At 41.1% G+C, this 21,192-nt stretch overlaps 1 protein-coding gene across 16 annotated transcripts in view; it reads left to right on the top strand.

The window, feature by feature from the left end:
• The window catches only part of cacna1ab (calcium channel, voltage-dependent, P/Q type, alpha 1A subunit, b), a 111,451-nt gene that overhangs the window by 69,906 nt on the left and 20,353 nt on the right, over positions 1-21,192 (top strand). For 8 of the 16 annotated variants that reach the window (XM_055009957.1, XM_055009961.1, XM_055009960.1 and 5 more), the window contains exons 32-40: positions 1,998-2,114; positions 2,208-2,273; positions 3,755-3,852; positions 4,006-4,156; positions 4,438-4,565; positions 5,867-5,963; positions 13,162-13,267; positions 13,705-13,812; positions 17,874-17,977. In XM_055009957.1, the coding sequence (XP_054865932.1) occupies positions 1,998-2,114; positions 2,208-2,273; positions 3,755-3,852; positions 4,006-4,156; positions 4,438-4,565; positions 5,867-5,963; positions 13,162-13,267; positions 13,705-13,812; positions 17,874-17,977 (975 nt within the window). Of the gene's footprint in view, positions 1-1,997; positions 2,115-2,207; positions 2,274-3,754; positions 3,853-4,005; positions 4,157-4,437; positions 4,566-5,866; positions 5,964-8,707; positions 8,805-13,161; positions 13,268-13,704; positions 13,813-17,873; positions 17,978-21,192 lie in introns of all 16 variants that reach the window. The other 8 variants (XM_055009958.1, XM_055009966.1, XM_055009953.1 and 5 more) reach the window with 3 other exon arrangements.

The following is a 21,192-nucleotide window of genomic DNA, read 5'->3' as shown; positions in this document are numbered from 1 at the left end:
GTTGGTTTGTAATTTATCTCTCAAAGCTTTCTGCTGCATCCTCATTGGCCATGTGTACTCCCAGTTCATTCCTTCCTCCCAGTCACCTGCTCCCTCATGACCAGTCTTTACCCCAGTGCATGCGCTTTCTGGATGATGGCCTTTTAAACGCTTTCTACTTGACAACAGACATTCATTATTAATGTAATACATGTTCAGTACACATAGTAAAATGCCTTTCATTCCCTGGAAAACTTCAAAAAGGATTTGTTGTGCACCTGCAGTAGTTATTTTACAGTAGAATAACTCTTGTTGTAATCTGTGCACAGAGCAAGAAAAGACTCCAGATACTTGATTTATCCCCACATTGTCCAGTATTTCACTTATTTTCCAGCAGGGAGGATTAGTGATAAAGGAGAGGAGCTGCACATTTAAATAGCTTACCTGTTACTAGGCAAACCAGACTTTCATATTTTCCTCCTGTCAGCAGCTTTGTGCAGCAAATTGGTGACACTCAGATCTATTATGAGATGTGATAAAGTGGGATTTTTTTTGTGTTGTTTTCTTTGGCTCATGGCATTTTTTTATTATCTCAAAGATGACATATAATTAACGTGCAAAAAACACATAACAGTTGATATTTAGTTCATAGTCATTGCTGCAGTGTGAGGGTATATGTATTTGTGTCACGACAGCATTAGCAGGTATACACTACCACACTCATGGTAGGTTTATGGGAATTTTATAAGTCACTGAGAAAACTGAGAGAATGAAATTCTCATATTTTTAGTGCAACTAAATAAGTGAATGTTTGAATCAGGATTTCTGATGTGCTTGGCTCCACTAGCCCCTACTGGTCTGCATGTAGGCCGGTTCTTTCCTCTAAAAGTATGCTGCTATGCCAAGCCATGCCTGCACTGAGGCTGCTCACGAGCCCCCTCTTCTTCCTCCCGCTCTTCTTCCTCTTCATGCTTGTCTTGCTGCCTTGTCTGTCAACCACAAAGTGCCAGAGAGTTTGGCTGTTGTACCTTAAATATTCCTCATACAACTTTCTTTCTCATAAAACATAAAAAGATAGACGTAAAACAACAGGACTACTTAGCCCTAAGAATCACTTGCTTTGATTTTAATGTTTACCCGTCCCTACTTTGGGACAATTTTTGGCCATGCAGGCATCCAGAATTAACAATTATCCTACAGTCTGATTGATATCTAAAGTGTACAACCTCCAACAGAAAGCGATCAGTTGAAATATGGATTGCGTTGTTAAATTGCGCACATACACCGCCGTGAACATTTAGAATCAGCGAGTTGAATGAAAATGAAAATTGGTGATTCATAAAGCTGAATCCATGTTGAGGGTTCACAGCCCTGAGCTGAAATCTGTCCAGTTTAGAGACTCACTGGCTGGAGATGAGATGCCGAGTTTGGACTGGATTTGAAAAGAAAACTTTCAAACTAAATGTGAAAGTGTCATATTCATTGTCACTGGCAAACCCAAGCCATGCTCATCTTGCCAAAAGTAAGTGTGTGTGCGCACGTGTGTGCACGTGTGTGTGTGTGTGTGTGTGTGTGTGTGTGTGTGTGTGTGTGTGTGTGTGTGTGTGTGTGTGTGTGTGGTTGACAGACAAAGTGTCCTGTGCTCCATCTTGTGTGGTTTGCTTGCCCCCCCCCCCCCCTCCCGCCCCCCCAGAGATCAGTGCATTTGGTTCTCTTCAAAAAAAAAAAAGCGTTTTGCTGTACCAGATTGGATGATGACCTTTGAACTCTTTGAAATATGATTTTCTTTTTTTCTTTTCTTTTTTTTTGTCTTTCAATCTCTTCCTTGTCTTTCTCTCATTTCTACTTGTATTTACTGAGAGCCATTTTGTTTGCAGTTGGATTTGTTTTGTTGGTTTGGACTTCTCTCTCCTGTCTTTCTTCCGCTGTTGATTTTGGTTTTTGGGTTTGCGTTAGAGGACGATTGTGCAGGTATTGTGTATTTGTGAAACTGACTGTGGTCTCCCTTTGTGCTGTAGAATAATTTCATAAATTTGAGCTTCCTGAGGCTGTTCAGAGCAGCTCGCCTTATCAAGCTGCTGAGACAGGGAGAGACCATCCGCATCCTTTTGTGGACGTTTGTTCAGTCCTTCAAGGTATTCCTTCCTTAACAGATACACAAATAGAGTATACACAATCACACAACACTTACTGGCACTGACAGATACTTCCTGTCTCTTCTCTGGTAGGCTCTGCCATATGTGTGTCTGCTCATTGCCATGCTCTTCTTCATCTATGCCATCATTGGCATGCAGGTGAGTACTGGTCAAGGGAGCGTTAGATTTTAGAATTGGATAGGCTGATGTGTGGTGTTAATATACAGCTGACAGGATTTTTAAAAATCCCTGCAAAAGTGTGACCAGCATACAATAAGTGCATCGAAGGAAGAAGTATTGAAATTTTTCACAGAGTTTTAATTACCAGTGTAAAAATTACAGAAGTAATATCAGCAAAATCAAATGTACGTATGTTATAATACTGAATTAACTAAGATAAGATAAGATCAGATGAGATCGTCCTTTGTTGCTCCCCACGCCTTCCAGCAATAAACTTACATATAATAATAATTATAATAATAATAACAATAATAACATGTTATTGTGCATACATAAAATATATGTTAATAATATATATTCTAAACAAGATTTTAATTTTGTTGCTGGTTGGAGGGATATGCGGTATTTTAATATTTAAAATTAAATTCATGGTTTCTGCATCCCCGTGCACTTAACGATGCAGACTTTGAAAATGTTCAGCACTTATACTCACAACAGACAGTCCACTCTAGGGATTTTTATGATTTACCATGAACAAAATAAACTAGTCATAATTTCTGTCAATCATTGAACCAAAAATAATAAGTCAACCAATAAGGCTAATAAAGGACACGCGCATCAGATTGTGTGTCGTACATTAGCTCTAATACCTGGTTGCACCACCAGGTGGAGCTTCTCACCATTTAGATCAGGGGAGTCAAAGTCATTTTAGTTCAGGTTCCACATTCAGCCCAATTAGATCTCAAGTGGGCCGGATCAGTTAAATTACAGCATATTAACCCATAAAACTCCAAATTTTTCTTTCTCACACATCACAGAGTGTTTACAAAGGAACACAACATTTAGTCATGATCAAAACAACAGTTGGACAAAAAAGACAAAAAACAAGACAAAATATTACAAAAATGAGACACAAAATGACAAAAACAAAAACAAAACGACAAAAAATGAGACAAATGACACGAAACAAAACAGAAAAGAGACAAAAAATTAGGCAAAAAAGTTACAAAGCACCAAAAAATGGACAAAAGACAAAAACTAGACACAAAAACATAAAACTATATACAAAACAACAAATAAAGCACACAAAGCAACAAAAGAACAAAGAGCAATATAATATTTCACTTTATGATCAAAACAACTTGTCCAGAAATTATTTTAAATTTATAGTTTTAAAAATTTACAATCTGCAGTTAATGTCTTCTCTGTATTTTTTAAAGTTTACAAAATCGTCCCATGGGCCAGATTGGACCCTCTGGAGGGCCGGTTTTGTATTGATTAAGTATGAATGTGAGCGATTAGTATCTCAGAGTAGTACTTCATATGACAGTGTTGTGTAAAAGTACTTAAAACATCAAGTAAAGATGTAACATTGTGAAAAATGAACCTCACAGTTTGTGCGTCGCCGCATTGCGTCAAACTCTTGTTGCTCTTTTTTTCTCCACTCTTTATGTGTGTAGTTGTTTGGTAATCTGGCACTAGATGAGGAGGGAGAGAGTGCCATCAACGAGCACAATAACTTCAGAACTTTCATTATGGCCCTAATGCTGCTCTTCAGGTAAGGCTCTTTTCAGATGCATAATTTTAGTTCTTCCATGTATGTAGAAACATGTTGGTACAGGTCCTGCTAATGTGAAATAAAAGCTGCTATGACATATATTGGTGTCTATAAGTGAACTTGATTTTTTAAACTCATGTATTCCTCATACAGGAGCGCTACTGGTGAGGCGTGGCATGAGATCATGTTGGCTTGCCTAGGCGGTAAAGAATGTGACCCGGCCTCAGGGAACACAGAACCCGAGTGTGGCAGCACCTTCGCCTACACCTACTTTGTCTCTTTCATCTTTCTGTGTTCTTTTCTGGTGAGGAAAAACATTCAGCATGTATATATTTATTTTTAGAGATTTAGTTTAATTACTTCTGACTAGAAGACAACATATTTTGGTGGCACTCGTTGCATACACCAGTAGGTGTACATGAAAACCTCTAGTGTCTTTTGTTTTTTTTTTCTTCGATGAGAGTTCGGCCCCCGGTTCCTCCGTAGGGTTCAAAACTTGTGTCTTGCTCAATGGAGGTCTATGAGGAAAATATCGTTTAGGTTTTAGAGGATTGTTACAAAGGAAAAGCTACATGCTTGTTCCAGATGCTGAATCTGTTTGTGGCTGTCATCATGGACAATTTCGAGTACCTGACCAGAGACTCTTCTATCCTGGGGCCACATCACCTGGACGAGTATGTAAGGATTTGGGCCGAGTACGACCCTGCTGCTTGGTGAGTGGCACAAACATGAACTCATCCACACACTTTATCAGGATGACAAATATATGAATACAGACACACAAGTGAAGTATTAAGTAGTACAGGAATATAGGAAGATGAATGCACACATGCAGCACTAGTGTGTAATGTAAAACCACGTTATATGTTCCACACATACACACATTTGTACAGTGTCATGCTGAATGTAAAATTACTTTTAACTCCTGGCTTTTTCTCCCGTCCCAAAACGGGCAAAGACTGGTGTCATGATCCCTTCAAAGAAGTGTGATGGTGAAACAGGATCTACATAATGGGAGTTAAAAGTGGGACAGTTACAGCTGGTCTGCCAAGCAAAGAGTTATCCAGCCTTCTCCTTGTCTCTCTCTCTCTTTCTCTTAACTTTTCTGCCTTTTTTCTCAATTTGCACAATTTGTGCACAGTTAAGATGAATGTAACCCCTCCCTCTTCCTCTTTTTTCTTCTGTAACCTTGTGTGTGTGTGTGCATGAGTAAGTGCGTGTGTGTGTGTGTGTGTGTGTGTGTGTGTGCATGAGTGCGTGCGTGCATGTGTGTGTGTGTGCATGAGTGCGTGCGTGCGTGTGTGTATGAGTGCATGCGTGTGCGTATGTGTGTGTATGAGAGAGCGTGCGTGCGTGTGTGTGCATGAGTGCATGCATGCGTGTGCGTATGTGTGTGTGTGTGTGTGTGTGTGTGTGTGTGTGTGTGTGTGTGCATGAGTGCGTGCGTGCGTGTGTGTGTATGTGTGTGTGTGTGCATGAGTGCATGCATGCGTGTGCGTATGTGTGTGTGTGTATGAGTGCATGCGTGTGTGGGTGTGTGCATGAGTGCGTGCGTGCGTGTGTGTATGAGTGCATGCATGTGTGTGTGTGTGCATGAGTGCGTGCGTGCGTGTGTGTATGAGTGCATGCGTGTGCGTATGTGTGTGTGTGTATGAGAGAGCGTGCGTGCGTGTGTGTGCATGAGTGCATGCATGCGTGTGCGTATGTGTGTGTGTGCATGAGTGCGTGCGTGCGTGTGCGTGTGTGTGTGTGTGTGTGTGTGCATGAGTGCATGCATGCGTGTGCGTATGTGTGTGTGTATGAGTGCATGCGTGTGTGTGTGCATGAGTGCATGCATGCGTGTGCGTATGTGTGTGTGTGTGTGAGAGGTCTTTCTCAGTGTAAGTAAATGCTCTCACCTTTTTCTGCTTTCTGCTCTGATCTCCTCTTCTTCTTCAACTCTCTTTCCTTCTCTCTCTCTCTGTATTCTGTGTGTTCCCTCACCTAATCTCCCCTCCTTGTATTTTTCTTGCAGCGGGCGCATACATTATAAGGATATGTACAGTTTATTGCGAGTTATCTCCCCTCCTCTGGGCCTTGGCAAGAAATGCCCACATAGGGTGGCCTGCAAGGTTTGGAATAAACCCCTAAAGCACAAACTTAAACGCAACCTGCTCGCCTTTAAGAGACTGGAATGAATGTCGCTCTATTTCACTTTTAAAACAAATTCTTTCCTATTTCAACTTTTTCTTTTATTTGGTTTGATTTTTCTGTTTGGGTTTGCATTATTCACTTGTTTTAAGCTCATTTCACCATTGAATCATTCTTTTTGGGGGGACTTCTGTTGTATATGCATTCTGACATGACAATGAGAATGTTTGGGACAATGCAGAAATGCACACACACTCACACACTCTTGTACACACTCACACACACACACCAGTAGCGGTGTGTGAAGCATGAGGTGGTGCACTGCACTTGCTATTGTCTTCTGACTGAACGCTGGGAAAATGACACTGATGTGTTCACTTTTAATTCACTACTCTGTAGACGTTAGAGTCTAGACTCCAGTCAGCCATTGTGTTTTAGTTCTGCTTGCTGTCTAATTTTGCCTGGGCAGAAAATGGTTGAGCAATGTGCATTGTTCTTGTTTGAGTTAGGGTCTGACTGAGGGAGGTGGGATTCTGTAGGGCAGAGACACATACAGAGAGGGTTTGGTCTAAATGCTGTCACCACGCTAACATTCATAGCAGTAAAGTCGATCACTGTTTCCCACACTTGTGTCATCGAACTACGAAAGTCTGCAGACTGTGATTGTAGTCGCTGAAACCATCAATTCCTCAGAATGAAACCAGACTGCAGATTCTTGTACCTCCATGGTATGTGTTTGGGAATAAATAGTTATCTGTAACATTACAGTTTAAAGCCACTATGTGTAGATTTTAGTTGTGATTATTTGTAGAAAAACCAAGTGAAACCGCTTCCTTTTAGTATTACAGTTAATATTATCTCACACATTGCGGCTTTAAAGATTCAAGGAGTCAAAATGAGTGTTCGGCCTGGTATGAGCTCCTCAGGGCAATGCACAAGGTTCTCCTTGCACAATAAAATAGATCTTAGGAGTAATAACTTAAAAATCTGTGATGCGTTGCTGAACATACTGGAAAAACTAATATAAAGCTAATTATCTGACATTCTTAACCCACAGGGATCTAGCATAACTTAAATCTTGTTTTTATGTTTTTTGTGTACAATAAAACCATGATTTCCTCCTATTTGGCCTTTATTTATAGTGAACACTGCAGTCCCATATCATATTGACATTACTTGTCCTTGTGCAGGCTTGTTATGGAGCCAGAGAGGTTGTATGTCCCACATGCTTTGAGCGGAGAATGTACCAGGCCTTGTGGTAACAGTTTATATTGCAGTAGTATAATAATAATGACCAAACCTGCTCTGTTTGTGACTCTGGTGTATGGGTAACGAAGGAAAGGGGCAGGGTGTGTGTGTGATTTGGGGCAACGATTCTGAACATAAAAAGGTCTTGTGTCCACCACGTACCTCTTAAAAACTATCCGTGCCAACAGATGCTCGTGGGAGGAATTGTTTGGTTTGTGCTCATCAAGAACATTTTAAGGGTTCTGCTAATAAAGCAATTAAACAAGGCATTTTTTATGAACACATGCAGTACTTCTAGTTTTCATCATTTATTTCTATTGAATTATTGTAATTAAGGGTAAAAACAATCCATGCCATCTGGCTCAGGTTCATGCCGTGCTGCTCTGCACCAAGCAGATAACAGCACCATTTCATGAGAAAGGGTCTTTCTATTTGTTAGACTATTGTCACAGAGTTATGAGACTAGTTATGTGTCTGACTGACACTGTATTTATTAATCTCCATTACAATAGTAGGCGCACACAGTCCAAGCAGCCTGCCACTAAACTAACATCCACCAACTTAGACAGTAACAGTAGAAACAAACTCTCAAACCCTGATCCAACACCATCAAAACGGTTTGCATACTTAGATACCACAAGAGGTGGATGCCAAAGCATTTTTTGGGATGTGGGTGAGGTGACTTTCTGAAAGCCACCGTCGGGGTATTGTTCCGTTCATCTTCAGGGAGGGCTCCCATGGACGTCTGGAAACACAGCAGTGAGCAGAGGTTCCTGGTGGACACGCAGCCTCAGTAACACACTGCATTGACTTGTCACTGTGACTCACTCCGATCTCTGCAGCGGTGCTTTTCTTTGCCTGCTAAAAGGCCCGTTGCCAGTTCTATCCGAGCGACAAAAGAGGGCAACTGCCAGTAAACAGTCCCAAATCCCCTTTTCACCTCGCATAGAACGGTATCTCAACAGCAACTAACTAAACTAAATAACACCTCCTCCTCCAACCCTCCCCTCCTTCCTTAACCTTTCTCCCTCCCTTCCTTCCTCTCCTCTCACTTACTTTATGATATACCAGACTAGAAGCCACATAACATCCCCTCGTTCTCTCGTTCTCTTTCTTTCTCTTTTTCTCTCACCACAGTAACCACATATCCACAGCGATCAAAACAATAACCTCTGTGTATTTGTTTCCCCCTCTTCCTTTCCTTTGTCGGTTTCTTTCTTTTTTCTCCTCATGTCTCCTCCCCTAAACACTCCTTCCCGCTAAATCCTCCCTCTTCCTACCCCTCATTGTTTTTCTTTCTTTCGTTTTCACGTCGTCCGTCTTTGTTTCGTCTGTTGTGTGTGTGTGTGTGTGTGTGTGTGTGTGTGTGTGTGTGTGTGTGTGTGTGTGTGTGTGTGTGTGTGTGTGTGTGTGTTGCCAAATGGTTATTGAATGCCTGTGTGCATGTGATGTGTGTGTGTGTTTGTGGCCACCCCAGCGGCCGGATCAGTTACACAGACATGTATCAGATGCTAAGACACATGTGTCCGCCGCTAGGCCTTGGGAAGAGGTGTCCCGCCCGGGTCGCCTATAAGGTAGACTCGTCCCCCACCTTACCCTTCCACCCCCCTCAACCACCAGCCCACCTCCTTCTCTACCTCCCATCATTCCTCTCTTCCCTCCTCCCCCCATCTCCGTCCTTAAACCTCCCCATCGCTGGGGAGGAGAACCTCTTCTCTCTCATCTGCTGAAAACACTTTGTCCCTTTCTTTCTCCTCCTCCTCCTCCTCCTCACCCCCTCTCCTCCACATCCCTCCCTCCCTCCTCCCAGCGGTGTTCTCCTCATTGTCTGTTAGTGGTGGTTGTGGTGGTGGTGAGCGCTGTCCTCTCTTCTTTCTCTCCGACCGCGGGGATGGAGGGATGGGCTTTTGTCGTGCAGTGAAGTGAAGTGATAGTGGAGTGGTAGTCAATCCTCTTTATTTTATTTCCTCCTGTCAGGCCGCAGGAGTAAGGGACCGGAGGAAGCTTTGCCAGTCCTTCTGCAACCTGCACGGACGCATGCACGTGCACAAAACCCAATGCAGTCAGGGAAAAGTAGTTAGAGCACAGATGTGACGAAGCATTCCCTGTTTTCCGTAAAATGTTAAGGAACTTTAACATTGTTTTAAGGTTATTTAATTGGTGTTTACATATTTTTACCTTACTGCATCTTGCAATTTAAATATATAAAATATTAAATAACCTTGTACAGCACTCTACAAGCAATTTATTTCATAATTGTTAAAATATACTAAAGACTGAAGGCAAAAGATTAGATACAAAATGTATAAATACAATACATTATCCAGTCACACCTCAGTATCTATTACAGGTTTTGAGTACATTTTTAAAAGTACATGCTGGAAATGGAGCTTCCAGATGCTTCTCGTAAACATATATGTGGACTTTCATATGCTAAAATCTAAAATATTCAGACCATACTGATGCCTTTGTTTTGTGATAAGAAGCATAAATGATTTCTTCATGTAAAAATCTGCAGTGCCCAAGCAGCATCTTAAGAGAGAATATTTTTGATGAGGATTATATTTCACACAGTGCAACTATTTGCTTACGATGCAGGTACAGAAGGGCCGGCAAGGGCATCTGTCTTTAGTCCTCTGTGTCTCTTTTTCCTGTGGATGGCACTATAACGCACACATACACATGCCTACATTATCACACACTGTGCACAAAACTAATAATTATGCATCATAAAATGAGTAGATCAAGTGTTGGCCCTTCTAGTCTTTTTTTGTCCTTCTTCAAGATGCTTTTTTTTTACACCCAAGGAAACATGAGCATCTATGGCTTCTTTGTGCCTCAGACCACCAGGGTAAAGACTTCGGTCAAGCATTTTAGTATTCGTTGTCTACTCTTTCTCTCCACCTCAGTAGCGTCCTACTCTGTCTTTACTCTCTCATTCCTTCTCTTATTGCCATCCAGATTCAACCACATAGCATTGACAAGATGATTTGGTGCCTTAAGTGTTTTAGAGTGATTTCACTGTGTCTGCAGTGTCAAGAAGCTCTGAAAAGCAGCATCTACATAAAAAAAGTCTTTATTTTTATCTCAATCAGGAATTATCTGATCAAAAACTATATATTCCTAATCCAACTTGCAGTCTTTGACAGTTTTTAATCCCTGATCCCTGATAAGAGTCCTGTTACTTCAGTTGTTAAGGCAGGATGGACAAACAGTTGGACCCATACCTTCTCTATATATCTTCATGATGTATGGTGAGTGAACAGAATGATTTGGCTCAAATATTACAAATTTTCCCTAATCTTTATTGAATCTTGGTGGCGGTACCCCGTTCACTCCTGTCTCTCTTTCTCAATTTTTTCACTTGTGTCTTTTGTTTTCCCTCCTCGTCTGTTTTTCTCTCCTCTTTACATTTTTTTGCCTAAGTGTAGACTCTTCATCTTCTGTCAGTTTTTTTTCTCTCTCTTCTTGCCTGCCAACTGTCCCTCTCCCTGTCACTCTTCTGTCTTTCTACCTCTACGTCCACTTGTCTGTCAGATATCAGGATCCATCTGCATTCCATTATTGCATCCCTCTGTCAATCCGATCCCACACTGTTCCAACCTGACCTCTCCTCTCTGTACTTTCTTTTTTTTTCTTTCCAGAATGTCAGTCTGTCTTGGCTGTGGCCCCATCACATACTTCAGCCATCTAAGTCTTCATTTATAGAATATCACAGAGAAAAAGTTAATTAAAGCAACTTTTCAGATCAGAAAGACCTCATGAGTTCTTGATCTTCCCTTTAGTGGACACGAGACCTCTCCTTTTAAAAAAAGAAAAAATTGATAACTGTGTACTGTTACATTACCTTGGTTTTTGAACTGACCTCTATACCTATGTCAGTGTTGTTTTTAGTCCTCGTCTTTATCTTTTGTCGTGTTCTGTAATTTTCAGCCTCTCTCTTCTCTTTTCTTTCTATCTACACACACACACACACACACACACACACACACACACACACACACACAATTCCTCTCTGTTAACTGAAAGTGACCCCCGTTCTCTTGGTTTCTCTTTACTCTTTCAGTGTTTACACAAACCTCCTCTCCCTCCTCATTCTCGCCCTCCCCTTTTTTATCTGTAACTACATCTCATTACCAAGCTGAGATTCACCTAATTTAGCTCAACTAACTACTGTCCCTACCATGTGTCCCCTTTGATAGACCCCCTCCCCTTAACCAACAGTACTACAACTATAAAGTGTAGTTGGTCCAAAACAAAAACCAGTCATCTCTTTTTGATCTTCTTTATGATTTTTTTCTTCTTTCAGGGAATGCCACAACTCTAATCCTCTCTAACTCTGATACCCCCTTAAGACACTGCACCCGTTCGGCATTGAGAGAGATCTTGACTTGATATGAAGTGCTACCATTGCTGTCTAATTTGACTTTGATTAAGGGACCCAGTGTAAAAATGAATGTAAAAATCTAGAGAGCAAAAAAAATAAAAAATTCTAAGATTTAATCTGTCAATCAGTAGGATCAATCCGGTTGGATTGAGGATACTCTCTTTGCGCGGATGCACGGCTGCTTGTATTGTAAAAGTGGATTTTGAGGGAAGTTGGGGGGTAGTGGGCTGAGTAGGTGGGAACAGTTGGGGCTTAGATAATGGGAGTGAAGTAAAGGCATGCTGCATGCTCTGTGTGTCCATGTTTGTGGGATTTTTATGCGGGGGTGTTGTGTGGTGTTGCATGCAATTCTCGTACTCTCTGTTGCATGGCTATGGGCGACATCGAGCCTGCCTGCCTGCTGATTGCCGAGCGCTGTGGATGTTGGCCGATGCCCCATGCCTGCCGCACATGTGGCTTTGGGCATGCCCGGCAGTCGCACACACTCAGGAACACACAAGCACGTACACAACCCCACCGCCATCGTACTGTCGTGCTTGCCATCGTGAGTGCCCAACGCTCATGTTCGTAGGTAAATCTGATGGATGTCAACCGGTCAGGATAGGAACGGCAAGTGACCCTAGCTGGCTCAGCTTGTTACGTTCTATCTGCAGGTTTCTCCATTGGTTTTACCTGGTATAGACATGTAAAGACAAGGAACCTCCTTACAGGTAGGGGGAGCTCTATAGCAGATGCCTCAGTTAAATAAAACCACAGCAGTCTCCTGAAAAATAGCAGAATTACACCAGTGATACTGTTATTGTTCTCCAATCAACTTATTTTGTCTCCAAAGGACTCCAATTAAGAGCTCTTAATTGCAGTCTGTGCAAATAATTGTGTGCAAGTGGGCAGGGGGAGGGGAGGGGAGTTGGTGTATGTGTATTGTTCTATATATATCTATATCTATATGTGTGTAACAACAGAGATGTGTAAATGCGCCCATGCATTCACACATTTAGGGAACATGGGCACAGGTTGGGTCGGAGGCCATTTTGGCTCCGATTGTTCTTCCTTGTGGTTCTCGGCTCTCACAGTTGCTTAGCAGCAGGTGGCCCTCATTGGATATTCGTGCTGTCTTGTAGAGTATCACTGGAACAACAGGAGACCGAGGGACTCACCTACTCAAGTCTCTTTCATTAAGTAAATGCTCTTGCACTTGCAAATACATAAAATTAAACAATGTGCTCAGCAGACAAACACATGAATGCTCAGTAGTCACCTAATAGAGCACAAGTTTATCAGAGAACGTCTGAAACCCAAGTGCCTCAGAATTCAAATTTACTGACTTGACACCTATGCATCTTTTCCTTAACTGTAATGTGTGCCAGGAAATACCAAATAAATCCTGGACCAACACAGTCCAACTGTAAATGGCTGTTGTCTATGGAGCTCTCTCAACCCGCCCCCAACCCCTCACCTGCCCCCTTTGTGGAGGTTCAGGCACACCACACTTTAGCAGGGACACATCCCTTTCTCATCATCTCATCCTGACTGGCTTTCCACAGAGACTGCTGCGCATGGATCTGCCGGTTGCCGATGACAACACAGTGCATTTTAACTCAACCCTCATGGCTCTAATCAGGACAGCTCTGGATATAAAGATTGCCAAGGGTATGATCATAAAGTACTACTTAGTTCTTCCTTGTTACTGAGTAAATAATGGTGGTAACATCTCAGTTTCTGTATGTTTCTCTTCAACGAAAATGTGTGAAGTTACTTTATCAAATGTGACAAAGCTCTGTTTATTAAGACACTAACAAATTATGTTTTTGTTTTGGGTGAATGTGTACATGGGTGAATGGATAAATATATTTATTTTGCGATTTTATGCTATTGTGCCTCCCTTCTGGTCTGTACCTTCTTGCCCTGTGTCAATGTGTGTGGCTGTATGCATATATTTGGATGTGTGTGTGTGTGTGTGTGTGATGTTGTGTGTACAAATGTTTAACGTGTGTGTGTGTGTGTGCGTGCGTGCGTGCGTGCGTGCGTGCGTGCGTGCGTGCGTGCCTGTGTGTGTGTTTGGAAACTCTGGGTCACTGGCTGCCCAGGTGGTGCAGACAAGCACCAGATGGATGCAGAGCTGAGAAAGGAGATGATGGCTATTTGGCCGAACTTATCGCAGAAGACGCTGGACTTGCTGGTTACACCGCACAAGGGTAAGTTGCAGGACCACAACGCATAGTGGTGTGTGTGTGTCCGATCACCAACTCACCAAGAGGACAGCTTCTACCAGTCAGTGTCATTCACTGCTTTGCATCTCCTGATCAGACTAACAGCATAGACACACAATATTGTACATGCACACATGCATATACCCACGAATGGAGATTCTGTGCATCCATCCTACAAGTACTGTGGTCCTGCTGGCCAGATTGCCATGAAATTGTATATCACAATTCACATGGGATTTATAATGGATTTTTGTGACTCTCTTGGTCATTGCATTGCCTTTAGATCAGGAGTGTCAAGCTCATTTTAGTTCAGGTTCCACATACATCCCAGTTTGATCTGAAGTGGACCGGACCAGTGAAATCACAGCATAATAACCTTTAAATAACAACAACTCCACATTTTTCCTTTGTTTTAGTGCAAAAATGTTCACATTTCAAGGAATTATCTTTTTACAAAACATTATGAACAACCTGAAATTTCTGAAGAAAAATAAGTTCAGTTTCATCAACATTCAGCCTCAGTTTATCATTTCCACATTACAACTTCCAGATCACAGAGTATCTACAAAGGAACACAACATTTAGTTATCTGGAACTGAATTATCAAGTATTTTATTTTATGATCAAAATGACAAAAGTCAGACAAATAATAACACAAAAGCAAAATATTTTTAAAAATGAGACAAAACAAAAACGAGAAACAAAATGACAAAAAAATAAGACAAACGACACAAGACAAAAAATTGGACAAAAGTTACAAAGCAACAATGGACAAATTACAAAAATGTGACAAAAAATGACAAAAGAGAAAAACAAAACGACGAAAAAATTAGACTAACAAAACGACAAAAAGGATACACGAAAACAACAAATAAAGCAAATCACAAAATGACAAAAAACACAAGTGAGACAAAAAAGAAACACAAAAAGACAAAAATGACAAAACAATTAAAACATGCGACAAACGACAAAAGTCAGACAAAAACAAGACAAAAAAACTACAAAAATGACAAAATATTACAAAGATGAGACACAAAATGACAAAAGAACAACGAACAATCTAGCATTGTACTTTATGATCAAAACAACTTGTTAAGGTCTAGGAATTATTAAAAATTTCTAGTTTTACTAATTTACAATCTGCAGTTAATGTCTTCTCTGGAATTTTTACACTTTGAGGGCCGGATTGGACCCTCTGGAGGACTGCTTTTGACCCACGGGCCGCATGTTGGACATCCCTGCGTCAGATCAAAGTTCCCATCTGATCACACTTGATCACTGTCAGGAAGTGTATGTCTGCGTATGCTTTGTCAGCCAGGTCATGGTGTTCATAAGAGGCTTCCTCAAGTTCTGACTGACTGGTGGTGAGTCTCAGGCATTTATTTTTACCCCCAAATCACATACCTGGAAGCGCTAATGGTAGGAAACTTCCTAGTGAGGGATCTCAGGGCTGCATTATAAGTAATCGAGAAATGGTGATTCCCTTCTCTGTTTAGAGGTGGCTGCTCCAGTTTAACTCCTTGACGCCTACTGTCTCGAATTTGCTTCATCCCGCTTTCATTCAGACTGCAGGTAGCGTATCCATTCCCCCAGTGCCGGTTTGTACATATCCAATACGTCCCTCAGAACCTTTTAAGGCACTGGTTTCTGGTAGGACCAGTCAGAGTGGGACCTAATTATTATATATCTGTTATTGTATATATATTTATTTATTTATTTATTTTAATGTTTATTTGGCAGGGATGATACATACAACATTGCCACAGAAAAGGGAAAATGCGATGCATATAAGACGTCTAGCTTCAGCTAATTTGCAGTCTTTGTCCCTGGTCAGGCGTTTAATCTATTCTATGTGTAATAGATAAATTAAGAATCTCCATTTATTTTAGCATCAGCTGGAAAGCAAAAAGACATTTTTTATTTTTTTTTTTAAATTGTAAATGAATTCAGGCGTCTAGGGGTTAACACCACTGGCTTCCTTCACCCTTCTCTCACACCATCTGTATTCTCTGTCCAGAACAGGATACTGTTGTCCTCAAATTCTCTGCAGAGTTTCAAACTATTCACACTAGTGGACGTGTGACTCGTGTGTCATTTACGGTCCATGAGACATGTGATTTAGGGGAAAATAAATACCTGGGCCTCCCGCCAGTCCATTAGGACTAAGGAGACCTTTTGAATGACAGGAGAAATCGCTTCAAGAGCCAAAAGAGACAAGTAAAACTGGCTTCAGGACATGTAGAATTATGAAGACTGAGACAACTTTATTTGTATTCCTGGTTTCCACAGCCCAAACCCAGGTGGCTTCAGTGACTCCTCAACTCTTTATACATTTTTCCTATCAAGGCTCTTTAGTACATTCTTGTTTCCTGGCCAGATGGACCCTCCATCAGCAAAAGGGATTCCTTTTTCTTTTTCTTTAAATTTTAGTAACATTTGGATAAGTTGAGACAGTTATCCTAGATGTTTGCTGAAATTGTATATAGAGAGATAGCTTTAATTCAGATGGATGCACCTATAATTAATTCTGTATCATTTGTGTTCAAAAAAACATTCCACACAAATATATACCATACCACACACGTATTCACATTCTGATGTGTGCATAAATGATACCAGAGTGGACACAGTAACGAACACAGCCCCACTGCTGATCTCTCCACCCATGTAGTCAGTCCTTGTATCAGGGGGTGCCTGCTATAGAAGATCCTCTATAGAAGTCTTTTCACTACAGGAAGAATTAAGAAGCAAATAAAGAACAAAGACAGATCTTGGCTTATAGATTTATGAGTGTGATGAATGACTATTTTCAGGTAAATCTGTTTAGAATAAGAAATGATTTTAGTGCTAACATAAACCTAAAATAATATAATTATGCATGTTTATCAATAACTTGAAGTTGTTTGGCTGAATGCATGACAGCAAATAAAATGTAAGATATGCATTGTCATGTGTTATAGCCCAGTAATATATTAAGAGAATAAGATATGTGTGAAAACATCTCATGGCACGCTAATATCAGTTTGAAGACTTGTAGCCATGCCACTTTGAAAAGGGTGCCACTCATGTAGAGAGAAAAATTCTGAGGTTTCATGTCAAAACAAAGCTCAATATTTTTCCGATTTTAAATGTTTATATGTTTCATCCAAACTCTGGGGATACATGTCCAGAGTTTTTAGAAAAACATTGAGCTCCTGTTTTCTAGGGATCATTCGACCTAGGTGTCCATGTGTTTCTTAGTGAGGTGGCTGCCTAGTCTTTAGTTTGGACATTAATAGAAAATATAAGATACACTGTAGTTTTTATATAAGGTGATGACGTAATACGAAAATGATTAGATTTAACTTCAGCATCTGCCTGTGAAAAGACAACCAGCTTTGTTGTGCTAATAACTGTACAGTGTTGTTGTATTTGTGTGTTTTACACCAGCAGATAAACACAGGTCTGATTCAGTTCAGAGAATATTTAGACAGTGGTTAACTGATCTTTCATCGCAACAAAAGAACATGTTAGTTGCTGCTCTGTGAGTACTTTAAAACACCATAGTGGCCTGTCTATATTACACATTTTGATTGGGAAATATAAATTGTTCTTCAAGGTGAATCTAAAATCTATCCCTCACACTTACAGTGCACGGTTAACACAAGTTTGCCTTCATTGGTGAGACAGAAGTAGTGACACTGGAACATTTGTTTTGCTGTTTCACTTTCCCAACACTAATTTCTGCTCAATGTTATTATTATTGGTTACTACCAACTAAATATTCTGAGACTGAACCTCTGTCAACTGAAGATGGAAACACTTGAATCCAAAAATACAAAACAGATAATTTATTTTTCTTGATTTTTTTAAAGTTTCAAATTGTAGGCCTGTCCTTCACGGGCTGCCATGGAATACAGGTGTTCTACCTGCTGGTGTATTCTGCATGTTAATGGGTATTTCTCTGTCAGTGTTTGCTGTCTTGTCCCCCACTCCCATTCCCCCCACGGCTCAGGGTCCCATCTCGCTCGGGTCTAATCTTCCAGGGTAACTTGTCATTTTCTCAGCAGCCACAGACTTGACGGTGGGCAAAATCTACGCCGCCATGATGATCATGGAATACTACCGGCAGAGCAAGACGAAAAAGCTGCAGGCCCTGCGAGAAGAACAGGTAGACGCAATGCCGGAGAAACTCCCTGAACGCAAAAAGACATTTTTCTTTCCTTTTTTCTGCTCTTCTTCCTTTTGGTCCTCTTTTCTGATTCACTTTCACCAGCCCCTTGGACTGAATTTTACCTTTCTTCTGCCAAATATGGATTTAAAAGCATAAGAATCATGTCTTATACATTTAAATCATATATAGAATCCCAGCTACACCTCCAAACAAGCCTCACTTCCCTCTCAGCCTGTGCTTAACCCTCTTTTAGCATGCTCCCAGAAAATCTGCATTCTCTTTATAGTGCCTTGTTGCTCCCTTGGCCAGCCTTATTCCTTTACCATGCTTCCTGAGAGATATCGAGCCATTTACCTTTTCACTCCAGTTAACAGCCTTTCACTCCCACTGCTTCAAGTGTTCTTTTTCTTTTCACCTTTGCCTATTTGAACATGGTGAGGAGGATCAGGTGTTACGAAGGCTTAACTACGGTTTTGTTGTTGATAATGTTCTGAACAACAATGTTGATGATACCACATGGCCTTACTTTTTGTTCCTCGTCAGTGCTCTTTCCCTCCTGTCCATGAATGCTTTTGAGATGCACTCGCTCCCGCCGTCTGTAATTTCAGTCCACACTGTGGACGTGTGGAAACATCTCTCCACTCGTGCAATGCCTCCCGTTCACCCCTAAATTTAACATGGTGCAACCAAGTTTAAATTTGCTCAAGGAATGGGGTCAGCCTAATCTGTTTGGACTGGGATGCATTTCTTGAGGTAACATTTCCATTTTGTGGAAGAAAGGAGTACATTGGTGAATGGAGAGTATGTTTAGGTTGTTTTTCTTGCAAACAGTATGCTGTAGCAAATACAGTATGTGTTGCTATGTTCCTGAATGCAGCTATCCCATTGGACTGAATGGAGAGTTCCACACAGGCTCTCTAAACATCAGCAGTGCACAAGAACTTTAACCAGTCTCTGTCTGTAGCCTCATCTCATCTCTACATCATCTCACTTCATCCACTGCAGTCTTTGTTTTAATAATGCCAAACTGCTTTAAAGGAAGAATCCACCCAAAACCTCACGTCAAGGCCTTTATCATGTATGTGTTTATTGATTTGTCCTTTTACCTTATGGGGAAGTGAGGTCAATATCTTGTCGTGTTTAGTTTCAGTCAAATTCAGTTGTATTTACAGAGCACCAATTCACAACGCAAGTCATTTCAAGGTGCGTCACATAGTAAGGTTCCATTATCATTCCCTTTAATCGAGCTCTTTTGAGACAGTGGGAAGAAACAGCTCCTTTAAACAGGAAGACAGCAGAACCAGGCTCAGGGAGAGCGACTGTCCGCCTTGACTGGTCGGGGTGAGGGCAAAAGGGGAGGGAGAAAGGATAGCAGATAGAGAACAGCTAAACAACACACAGGAGAGCAATAAACAGCATTGAAGTTTGTGCGGCCAGAAACGGCAGATCAGAACGTGTAGCATAGCCAATAAAGATAGGCTAATATGGGGAGAAATATGGTCTTTCTTCCTGCTTCCTGTCAGAACTCTGGCTGCAGAATTTGGTTCAACTAGAGATTTTTCAGAGAGTTATTGGGACATCCCGATAGTAAGATACAGTCCGGCCTAGAAGTAACAAATAAGGAGATTTTTACAATAGAGCTACAATGGAGCTTAGTGGCAGAATGTTTCTTTTTATTTCAAATATCAGCTTGTACCAAGGACAGCTTTATCGACCTGAGCGATCCTACAGGAAAAATACATGATAGAATAGCTGAAATACTGTACTCTGAAAAAAGTAACTGCAGTGATAACGGGTGCAAGTTATGGTTTTAATCACTGACATCACAAAGTCTATAGCTACCTCATAGTGTTTCTATGCCCACAAGCTGAACTTAGATTTAAAGTACAGTTGATAACCTACCTATCTGGATTAAGATGTTTTTATATGATGGTTTTAGTTCTTATTACTATAAAGTCCTAATTAAAATACCTGACAATGAACATCTGCCTCCTTTTGATCATCCATGTTGATTTCACATAGCATCTCGTCATGGCAGACAATGGAGAGAGCAACATTTTGACAGACATTCTGGTAAAAGCAACTGTCAGTATCAAACTTTCCATATGGATATTGCCCAAAGTGAAAGCTTAAAGACAAATTAAGTATAATAGAAAAACACCACAGAAAGAGAAAATCAAATAAATCAGTGGGTGGATTTTTTTTTCTGACACCTCATTTGTTGTGCTCGCCTCTCATTCCCTCCATTCCTCCTCCTGCATATTCCTCATGCCAAGTCTCAGCTGTCTTCTTGTATGTTTGTTGTTATTGTGTCTCCAGTACTTTGCTGTTTCGTCTTTGTCTGCTGTTTGACATTCTCCTGTTTTTTCACTCTGCTTTGGAGTCTGTTCGTCTGTAGTCCTTTGTATCCGTCTTCCATGCCGTCTCTGTCCTTCTGAAGCTCTCCGTTTATCCTTCCAGGAAGAGAGATGAGACTTGACCTATCAAGGTGTCCCTAATTGGTTGATCAAGGTTGATTGTCACTAAGTTTCTATAACCAAGACCCATTCTCTTCAGTCTGTGTGCTCATGAATTCGTCTGCTTTCCTGTCTGTCTGGTGTGATGTTGAGTGGAGATTCCTGTGGCCAGTGGCTCCCTATGTAATCAGTTAATCCTGGGACCATTCATTCATACATGTTCCACTGATACTCCATTAGAGTCAGTGTCAACGTTAGTTATTCAGTGTTCATGTTTTTGCCATAGTCCATCTAAATGTTTGTACCATGAATTTTTGAAAGATGCATTACTGGCTCTGGCCAGTGCCAGGCCAGAATGTCTAGAGACAAATCTGAGCCATTTCTCTCCTCGGCACTGGTGATGTCAACTGGACAGAATTAGACAACTTCTGACTTCTTAGACCTGTGCTGTCCTTGGTCTTTTGTGACACAGTCAAGGTAAAGAAGAAAACATTCGGCTGAACAGAAGTCAATAGTCACAGTGATTTTCTCTGCCTTTTTGACAAGGAATCAGCATTTCATGCTCTCACTACAAACACCAGTTTGTTTTTGTGCTGGGATACAACCAGCTCTTTAGCCAGTTAACTAAAGCTGACCATCAGCAAGGATGCAAATTGTAGCCAGACAAGCTTTCTCTCCAACATATCAGGCTAAAATGTCTTAAATAGTCTGCACTAACTGAGCTTTCAGGCTTTAGCTTCCAGGCTGTGGAGAGAC

Source organism: Amphiprion ocellaris, chromosome 4, assembly GCF_022539595.1.
Source record: "Amphiprion ocellaris isolate individual 3 ecotype Okinawa chromosome 4, ASM2253959v1, whole genome shotgun sequence".
NCBI classification, from domain to species: Eukaryota; Metazoa; Chordata; class Actinopteri; family Pomacentridae; genus Amphiprion; species Amphiprion ocellaris.
Note: the sequence above shows the minus strand (reverse complement) of the source record. Positions and strands in the feature narration are given on the sequence as shown.